The 10760-nt window shown below is 38.6% G+C and overlaps 1 protein-coding gene and 1 long non-coding RNA gene across 2 annotated transcripts; both read right to left on the reverse strand.

Annotated features, from left to right (window-relative positions):
- Positions 1-1162: 1162 nt before the first annotated feature.
- LOC122643087 lies at positions 1163-3954 on the reverse strand. The gene is made up of 3 exons (XR_006330162.1): positions 3944-3954; positions 3580-3582; positions 1163-1232 (listed from the first exon to the last, which is right to left on the reverse strand). It is a non-coding gene; the product is annotated as an uncharacterized LOC122643087 (long non-coding RNA).
- On the reverse strand, positions 1224-2009 carry LOC122643086 (LOB domain-containing protein 16). The gene is made up of 2 exons (XM_043836721.1): positions 1697-2009; positions 1224-1592 (listed from the first exon to the last, which is right to left on the reverse strand). The coding sequence occupies exons 1-2, from the start codon at positions 1976-1978 to the stop codon at positions 1263-1265; spliced, it is 612 nt and encodes a 203-aa protein (XP_043692656.1). The 5' UTR covers positions 1979-2009; the 3' UTR covers positions 1224-1262.
- Positions 3955-10760: the final 6806 nt, after the last annotated feature.

Genomic DNA, 10760 nt, shown 5'->3' on the forward strand with positions numbered 1-10760 from the left:
TGATGTGCGACCGGATGGCATTCTTTTTTCCCATTTAATTAATGTTATTAAGCCACTTATGTCAAAAGCATCAAAATTTGTAGTCATCTCAGAGTTGTTCACAATGGAAACCCCACCACCTTTGTTAATTAAAAACAAATAAACATATCACTAACCTTGGAATTGCCATTGAAACTTGAATTTGTTGGATAGATCAGTCAGGAAGGAAAGTTGTTCATCTAGAACAAATGAAGAAGAAACCATTGAACCCATCCATCTTAATTAATTTAATATTTTTTGAAGGAGAAAACGACAATAAGTCTAGAAAGTCTGCATAATTAAATTGCAAGGGTTCTTTTTTAAATTCACTGTTTGATACAAGCAGGTTCATTGGTAACATTGAACATGGTAAATAAATTAAGTGTGACACCATTATTGATCTGATCAGACAAATGTTAAAGTTTCATCCAATATAAAAGCTAATTAATGAACATAATTATTAGAATGTTTAGAGAGATAGGTGTATTATATTAAAAAAATCTTATAATTCCTTCTTTTGAGCTCACATTATGAGTAAAACAATGACAGCTCTTAAGAATAATATAATATCTTGAAAATCTTTTTATTTTTTATTTTTTTGTGAATATCAAATTTATTCATCGATGGTTAAAGAATACAAAACACCCAGGAGGGAAAAGTGGAGGGAGGGAGGGAGCGACGTAACCCTTGGGAAGAGAAGCCACCGCAAACAAGAAGATTACATGAATTTTATAAGAAGGAAACTGGGATGCCCCAACATCCAACTATATGCCAGTTCTAGAACTGAGAATACCCGTCATCTCAAAGACTATCGCGTCTCAAATGAACTGGTGCGTTCTAGACTTGGTTGACCATCTTCTCAGGTTTCTTTCGTACGTAATACATGAAAATCCTTTTTAACTCTTGACTCAAAGGAACTTTTGAAAATAAGATAAAAGACAATCAAAAGAACATTACAATTTCTCCCTTCACCATTTTGGGTACAACAAGATGCTAATCATACTAAATTACTAGTTGGCATAGATTTTGTATTTCTCTTCCAAGAAAATAGACACCTCAAAATAGGCTTTTTTAACACATCTTGGTATTTACCAAAAAAAAAACACATCTTGGTAGACATCTTGGTAAGGTTTTTTTTTTTTGTCTTTTCCAGATGCTCTTTTGTATTTACAGGCATAGATCAACATTACCATCAACAGACATCAATCATCATCCTTGAGAGAGAGAGAGAGAGAGAGAGAGAATCAGTTCCTCATCATCCTAAGAGCCAGAGCTTGAAGCTCACCCAAGTCATTGGTAGAGAATCTTTTCTTAGTACAAGTTTGAAAGGTTAGGTCTTCTAACTCCTGCATCACCATCCCATCACTGCTATGGTCCAGAGAGTCCAGAGAGCCCAGAGAGCTCTGAGATGTAATGGAATGAGTTGGATAAGGCAATTGGGGAGACCCACCTCCTCCAAGGACAGACCCTGCAGTCATAGAAGGCCAATGATTGTCTAAAGACCTTGAACTAGCCGCAAAATTGTGAGCCAGCTGAGCCTTCACTTGCATCAATTGGGCTTGCAAATATGCCACCTGAGAGCAAAGAAATACCCAACTTCATCAATCAAAACTGCCATTAATTAATCATTGATAAAGTCCAAATCAGTGAAGCAGAAGAAGAAAGACCCATCACCCACCTGTTGTTGAAGTGCAAAGATATGAGCAACACAGCCATAGACAGGATCACGGATCCTGGCCTGAGCTTCATAAGCAATTGTCACAACTGCCTCACATCGATCAGGGAGAGGAACATGTAACAAAAGCTTTGATACATTACTAGCACCAAACACCTTGTGAATTGCAGCAAAACGAGCAGGTCCCTGCTCAGAGCAGAAGTAAGGAGCAAATATGCAATCTGAAGCACATTTTCTCCTGAGGAACTTGCAAGCACCACAAGGAGACCCACTTCCTGCAGCCATGGCTACTCTAACCAGAGAGACAGAAGAGAGAGAAGAACTTCCTTCTTTTTTAAAAAAAAAAACTCTACTTGAGAACAGAGCACACGAGCACAGAGGAAGAGACAACCCAATCTACCCACACGAGGCTACTAGGAAAGGGTGCTCGACAAAAGGTGTGAGAGAGAATGGGGAAGAGTTCTATAGCAGGCCAGGATAGATTTACAAAGGAGCAGTGGGGAAGTGTGGGGTTTGGACTTTGGAACACATAACAGCCCAAGGGAAAGAAGGTGTTATAAGGGATTGGAAGGGGGACATGGAAGGTCTGTGTGTAGGGTTCTATGGGAACAACTTTTAATGGTGAATAACCATAATCCTAATTTTTATTCATATCTTTGGAACGACTAGCGAGGGTTTTTTGTTTTCAATTTTGGCCTTTTGGGTTGCAGTTCGTGGGTCTTAAATGTTACATTAATGTTATAAAGAGTTTGATTTCAGGCGTTTGGGGATTAAATAATTCTAATTTTGTCCGCCGACGCCGCACCTGGGGACTGCTGTCTGCCGCTCTTTGTTTGCTTCTCTTACTGTTTGATTGCTACGTGGCCTTCATCTCACGGACGAATGTGAGTTTTTTCTTTCATTTTTGTAAGAGATTTTTTTTTCTTCTTATAAGCACCAATATGTACCACTATGTCCAGTGAAGTATAATGTTTCACTATTTGTTATTTGAGAGCACATGAGTTATTTGGTCGGGCTCTCTGTCATGAGGAATCCACACAATGAGTACTCAATGAAGATATGTGCCAACTAGTCCAATCGTCAGATGTTTCATTAGGCACTCCTTGAGTCCCTGGGTGACGGGTTCATTTGAGAGGAGCCAGATCCTAGGGTATTCCATGTGATATAGAGAAACCCACTTACATCTCAATGGTTAAATTCTTGTGTTGTTTTGGTAAAAGTTTTTATTTTTATACACAATCGTGCAAGTGCACGACCAACTTCATGGGTGTTGCATGGAAACAAACGAGGAATAAATGACTAAAACACCCCTATCTGATGCATCATTATCTTAAAAAACCACTCCTGTACGGAAACGTTCCCCAATTCTAATCCAAAATAAGTATGAAAAGTGATGGCCCAAAACTCACAATAAAAAATGGTTCAAAACTCTAAATAAAAATTTCAATAAAATTATCAAAATACTATTAAATGAAAATAAATTAGAAAATGACATCTTTCATAAGTTTAACTATTTTGTCTGCTTATTTTTAGCTGAAATTATACTAATGAGATGTCAGCCTAGTCTCCCTCACAAAGGATGTGGATCCAGCTCCTCTCCAGGGAGCTCATTGCCCAGGGAGTGCCCATGCCAGGATCTGTGCAGCACAGCCCAACTATCAAATGTACCCCTGGGCACTCCCTGGGCATTGGTCTCCTTGGAGAGGAGTTTAATCCTAAGGATGTACCTATGTACTACTATGTTGTAAATAGTAAAGTGTTATACTTTAGGCCAAATGTTCTCTGTTCCAGGGGGCGTAGGATGAGCCCAGACACATGAGGGGTGGGTGAAATGACCGCCCCACCCTCCTGAATGATCGAAATAATTGCTCCATGCGTCTGGCCACATCCTATGCTACCAACCAGAGAACAATCACCCAATACTTTATTAGGCATAGTGACTTGTAAATTTTTCTTCTTTTTAATTGTCCTAAATGTGCACTAATTTTTTTTAATGTTTTATACTTTTATATATAAATTATTAACCATTAACCAGTCCTTACCAAAAAAAAAAAATTAAAAAAAACCATTAACCAGTCAATGAAATTGGAAAGTGATCGGCTACTAGCTCCAAATGTATAAATGTGGATGGGAAAAAACAAAAGCGAGCCCTTTGTTTTTTTTTTGATGAGAAAAGAAAAAACATACACTTAAAGGTTGTCATAATAAAAATACAAGCATTTCTAGCCATGTTCCTAACGTAAGCAATACACATATGATTACTAGTTTTGACAGAAATTACGTCAGGGGCGTGATCAGATATGTATAGGAAGTTCTTAAACAAAATCCATGGCCAAAGGCATTTGGTAGGAGATATAAGAGTTTCTGAGATGAAATGATTATCACTCCAAACTTCTTTAATCTTCAACCCAATGCTCGCAGCATGATCAATACCTTTTCAGATTGCAAAAAGGAGGGCCGTTAGATCGTCCCGTTGAGATATAGTCACTGTGTCAAAAAAGTTAATCCTACCATTTTTCAAAAAGAAATATGACCAGCCAGCGTGGTTTAGTCCTGGTTTTTAGTATTTGGATTCAATGAGACCGGAATCACCGTGGAACCAGGAGTGGGGCTAGTCCGAACAGAAGAACCCGACAGATCAGCGTAGAAAGCATCACGACGCTCATCAAACCAATCAGCCAACAAGGTGAAGAAGGCAACAGGATCACTCGAGCGAGACAAGGCAGAATGAAGAGAAGCACGAAACTCAGATAACTCTCTGGAATTGATATCAGATCGTCATTGACTAATGACTCATGGGGATGTATTATTACATAGTGCTTGGAGCCTTAGAGGTTTAGGAAGGTAAGGGGTGAAGCTTAGATCCCTAGGACCCCAAGTTTATTCATGTCACAAGGTGTCAGTCATGGATGTAGTTCACGGTATCGGGACAGGTATCGGGCTCCAGTAGTATCAATACTGATACGTATCGATTGTATCATATCATATCAGGTCGACAATGATTAAAAAACAATTTTTTCACCCAAAAAAATAGATATCTATACCATATTGATTGATCCCTATCGATCAGGTATAGATATCATCATGGCCAATATCAATATAAATCAGTTGATATAGTCAATCTAATACTGATATCTGTTAAAACGAACATCAACTGAAAATAAAAACAAAGCAAGATGATACAGAGATTTAACGTGGTTCACACATCAAATGATGTGTTACGTCCACGGACGAAGCTGCAGATGTTTTACTCTGCAATGGAAGAAAGTTATAATGTGGAGATCTCTAAAGAACACCCAAAACGGCATTGTAAGCTCTCACCCAGAAACCCTAAGTCGAAAAAACCCCAAATCTCACTCACTCTACAACAAAGCAGGAAAAGAATATAAATACTCCTCCAAATGGGTCAAATTGTACCATACCGTGGGGCTTCGCTCCTACACCCTCACCCCAACAAGATCAGTGATAGGCTCTCTGCTATCATCACAAATCTCAGAAAAAATCTCATTCAGATCACCATCAAAATATGTCAGAACGGGTCAATCTTCAAAACGGGTACAAGAATTCGAGACGCACATAAACAATACCTAAAACTGTGGTGTCAGTTAGCTTGTTTGGCAAAGTCCTCCCCATGATTGAGCTCCACCAACAAATCGGATCATTTTGGATGAGGGGGTTGTTCCTTGTAAAACCAAGTGGAAATACATTTTTTTTTAAGAAAAAAAAAAAACTTAAACCATTTTTTTATTATTGGCTTTTTTTTTTTTGATAAAATTTTTTTAATTATTGGCATAATAAGGTTGTTGAGGTGGTCCATTGAAGAATCTCTACGGCTAGCACAGCAAGCCATGTGGAAGGCTGATTTGATAATTCTGATTGCTTAATAAATAAGGTATTGTTCTAAATCGGCTATCTATTAAATCTCATAACAAGAATCCAATCTTAAAAATAAAAAAATTATTATAACATTTGGATAAAAAAATGTTTTTTAATGGATTCAAGGCTGAAAATCGATAAATAACTGGTTGAAGCTCTTACAATATATATCCACAAAATGTGGGTCCCACTGATAAAGGGCAAATCCAAGATTATTCTTGGGTCCAGGAAACCAGTCTCCTCTTATTTCTTTTCAAAATTAATTATCCTCAATAATCTGTCCATTAATTTCTCCCATCCCCCCCCCTCCCCTCCCCTCCCTTCCCTTCCCTTTCTTTTCCCATATTTTATCTTATGGTGAACAAGTCTCCACACTCGGATTTGAAAACAAATGCACAATTATGAGAAAGAAATCAAGCAAACAATCACATATAACATGAAAACTTTAACATGGTTCGACATGAATGCCTACATCCATGCGAGAGATTTAGAAATTTTTCACTAAGTCAGAAAAACTATCTTTTCCACCTCAAAAAGTGATATCTTTTACTTGTGTCTAGGATTTTTTTCACACACACAATATATAGAAAATCCTAAAACCCTAATCCCCAAAAAATTACAATTGTACCCTATACATGTATTAAAAAAAAAAAAAAAAGATGTACTTAGTGCACGAGACTCCTGCCATTGCAAGGTTTGAAGAGGGTCATAATGTATGCAACCTTACCCCCCAGTTCGCATAGAGGATGTTTTCCAACTCAAACACACGACAATTGAGTCACAATGGAGCAACCTTACCATTGTGTTGACATTCACTTTCAGTACCCCGTACATGTAATAGATCCAAAACCTAACCCAATTACAAATACAGATCCAATAATAATTATGTGAACCTACAGAATACAAAACACACCTAATTCCAAGAATCAAAAGTGTGAAGAAACCATTCCACAATGTTTATTTTTTATTTTTTGGAGAGCTTACAATATTCAACTCCATTCCGCAGTGTTGCTTTCAAGCACCAGATTTCAATTTTTACCAAACTTTGGTATTAAGGGACGGAATACAAATGTGACATCTTATGCTAACACCATTTCTGTCACGTAATCAAGCATGGGCGTCAGACTAACGAGAGAGCCCATACTGCTGTGCGTAGAGCACTGATTCTTCTACCCTCAAAATCTGCCAAACCCTGTCATATTGTAATGTGCCCATCAAAGGCATGGTTCCAAGTATCAATATCGTATCGCTCGATACAGTTGATACGTATCAGTTTTGCAAGTCATCGATATCGATATTGTACCGATACCATATCGGTAGTACAATATAGATAAGGGGTAAAATGGTCAAAAAATTCATTTTTTAAGGAATTTCAAGGATAATTCTGTCTGATACAATCGATCCAGGCCGATACCGTATCGGTATCATATCGATTTTGCGTGTTGTTGATAACCGTTCCGATACCATGCACTAAAACCATGATCAACGGTGATACACATAAGTATCATCCACTATTATCATACAAAAAGGAAAGAATGATTGAGTGGAATGGGTCATGATAACAAATATCCTAAGGTTTCTTGGTTTCCCAGATAAATGGACGAACCTGATCAAATCTCTCATCAACACGACTTCATTGTCCTTTAAAATAAATGGCAATCCTTTTGGTTACTTTAAACCTTCCAGAGGTCTAAGACAAGGATGTCCTTCTCAGTCCTTACCTTTTCCTCTTCACTATGGAAATCCTCTCACGGCTGTTAGAGTCAATCAGGGAGACGGGAACCTTCAAAGGGATCAGAATTGCCAGAAATGCTCCTGAAATTACACATCTCTTTTTTTGTTGATGACACTTTCATTTTCTATAGGAATTCTGAAGAAGATATCCTTTCTATTAAGGCTACCCTTGAATTCTTCTCGGACCGTACTGGACAGGAAATAAATTTCTCTAAAAGTGAGCTTTTCTTCAGTAAAAATACTAGTATTGAAGATAAAAGAAGAACTTGCAACCTGCTTGGTATGAAGGAGATGAAGCCTGATTCCTTGTACCTGGGATCTAAGCTCTTCCACCACAAATCCAAGGTGAAGGAGTTAGAACCCCTTGTCCAATGCATCAAAGCCAAATTAAACATGTGGAAGGCAAATTCCCTTTCCATTGCTGGGAGGCGTATGTTAATACAATCCGTCTTAGCATCTATACCTTCTTACCTAATGACTTGCTTCATGTTTCCACAAAAAATTTGCTCCTCCCTAGGCTCAATATATCTAAATTTCTGGAACAACAACCCACCAAACAAACACAAAACCCATCTAATTGGGTGGGATAAAATCTGCACTCCCAAAACAATGGGAGGGTTGGGACTTCGCAAATCCCACATCCATAATAAAGCCCTCATCACCAAATTAGGCTGGAGACTGATAAATGAAAATACTTCCCTTTGGACTAAAATAATCAAGGCAAAATACTTCCCCCCCACATCCATCTTTAACCCATGCGTAGCAAAAAAGAAAGGAACATGGACCTGGAATAGCATTGCCTCTGTGCTACCAGACCTCAAATTATCGTGTGGAGAAGAATTGGGAATGGAATGAATACCAATTGTTGGTATGACCCATGGGTACCAACCATACCAGGGCACTGTATACCTCCAAATTTTCACAACCAATCTTACTGCCTAGTAAGTGATCTCACCATCAACCAAAATTGGAATTATGATATCCTATCACATATTTTGCCTAACTGTTTGAATCATGAAATTTCTAAATTGAGTCTATCTGATTCTATGGACTGCTGGAGATGCTCTCCTACTAAAGATGGAAGCTTTTCCACCCGACTGGCAGCAAACCTTTTAAATCCACTTATTCAAACTAGGCCCCTTGTATCCAAGTGGTGGCGCTTTTTCTGGAAACTAAATATCCATCCGAAATTTAAAATGTTTTTTTGGCATGTCTTGAATGCAGGTTTACCTGTCAAGGCCACTCTCTCAAAGTGGACATCGATCGAGCCTACATGTGTTTTCTGTGGTGCTCATGATGAATCTCACCGGCATCTCTTTCTATCTTGTGAATGGACTAAGCGTATCTGGGCCTGCGGACCCCTCGGACTCAGTACTGAGCACCTAAGAAGCTCTAATCTGGCACACCTTTGTGCTTCCCTCTTCCAATCCAAGACCATGGACAAACCAACAACTATTTGGTTTTTTTCAGTTTTCATTACTACTTGTTATTTTATTTGGACTGTAAGAAACAAAGTAATTCACAAGCTGGAATCATCAAACCCTACTCCTGTACTCAAACTTGTTACCAAATGGATTAAAGATCTGAATTTAAGACCAACACTGGTGCACAACCAAATGCTTGATAATATTGTGCATATACACACTGATCTTGATGCTTCTACAAACACTAACCATGAAATGAACTTACCTATCTTATGTTGTACAGGTCTTTCTGAACCAAATGTAGGCCTAATAGGTTGGGCTTATTGCTTTTTTCTAGACGACCAGAGTGTTTTAGCATCTGCAGGATTTGCCACTTCAACCGACGAACTGAAGGCTAAGCTACTTGGAATCTTACAGGGGTGGAAACACGCTGTGACTGATGGAATCCAATTAAAAGAAATTTGGATTACTAACAAAAACCTACATACCCTTTTGGTTGCCAAGCAGCATATAAACATTCCTTGGCAAATCGTCCCTAGTTTTTTTGATCTAGCTGAACAAACCTCGAACTTTACAAATCTACAGTTTAAATATAAAAACAATATATGGACTAGTAGATTACGCTCTCTAGCAACCTTCTCTATCACCAATAGGAATGTTATCCCACCCTTCCTCTATGATGTAAATATGTTTTGCTCTCTTTAAGTTTAATATATTACTTTTCCCATCAAAAAAAAGAAGGAAAGAATGAAATCCAATGAAATCTGTCAAACAAGAAGTGAACGAATTCTCATTCCATCTCCATTCTCTTAAGAGCCAAAAGTACATAATTACATGAAATGTGCTTTACAATTACCCAAAACAGAGTTTTGATGGATCTTCAGCTCCAGAGGACTCCCAAAATGAGATCTCATCAAAACTAAGATGCTTCCTATTTTCAAGAACACTTTGTTTATACTCCAAACAGCAAACAAAATAGGTACGCATACTTAATCAGAAAGAGCAAAAATCACTTGCCTATGTTTCCTTATCGATCTCTTGTAGTGAAACCTTACCCTCAACAAGAACTGCAGCTTAACCTAGCAGATGCCAAAATTCGATTCAGTCAAAGCACAAAGAAATATGTTTGGTAGAACAAAGACACAGAATGAATCACGCATGGAATGCCCAAACATGCTAAGGTAATATCAATTTATTGCAAAAGGGAAAAGATATATACAACTATAGAAAAACCGCCTGAAGAGCTACTCATGGACAAACCCCACAAGAGCACCAAAGGGGTCCCTAGAACCCTACAAAGGAAAGCAAGAAACACCCAAGAGTTTGGGCATTTTGTAAAACACATTTCATGTTTTCTAGAGGTTATCAGCCCCTTGGGAACTTCAACTCTACATCGGTCCTCCACGTCAGTCTTGATGTCGCGAACGATGGCCGGACGGGAATGGGTTTTGTTACGAAAGATGCAAAAGTTCCTCTCCTTCCATAAATGGGCTATAGCATTAAAACATGTCATCTTGGCTATACAGCCAATAGTATTCCCTTTGAAGGTCTTACTTGCCCTCTGGGCCTCCTGCGTAGCACTTCTTCCAGGATGTCTAGAAGGCAAACAGAATTTAAGGATCTCTCCCCAAACCTGATTAGTGAAGGCACACTCAAAGAAAAATTGGTCCCTACTCTCAATTCCTGCCCAGTAAAAGCAACAAAATGGGGGCACAAAAATATTCCTCCTCTAAAGCTGATCTCTAGTTGAGACTTGAGAGAGCACCAACCATGCACCTCCAATGTGATGACTGCCTAAGAATACAGTTCGGAAACCATGCACCAAAAGCCCAAACCACCTGAGGATAGGGCACCGGGCAATATCCCAATCTGACTTGGTAGTAAACAGGCCAGAAGTAGTAGCTTTCCATATAATGGAATCCAGAGCATGCTCATCCAGTCTACTAACCTTGCTCAATCGTCCCCACACCTGGAGGAGATCCACAGAAGAAGAGGGTCCAAGGCTCCAATTGCCATCTCTAAGAATGAACTCC

The sequence above is a fragment of the Telopea speciosissima genome, chromosome 10 (genome assembly GCF_018873765.1).
Source record: "Telopea speciosissima isolate NSW1024214 ecotype Mountain lineage chromosome 10, Tspe_v1, whole genome shotgun sequence".
Lineage (NCBI taxonomy): Eukaryota > Viridiplantae > Streptophyta > Magnoliopsida > Proteales > Proteaceae > Telopea > Telopea speciosissima.

Bases quoted from the DNA above. Each gene is read 5' to 3' on its own strand.
- LOC122643086 (XM_043836721.1), bottom strand. From the start codon at position 1,978: ATGGCTGCAGGAAGTGGGTCTCCTTGTGGTGCTTGCAAGTTCCTCAGG. The intron at 1,593-1,696 runs GTGGGTGATGGG...CTTTGCTCTCAG, and splicing joins TCTTTGCACTTCAACAACAG to GTGGCATATTTGCAAGCCCA.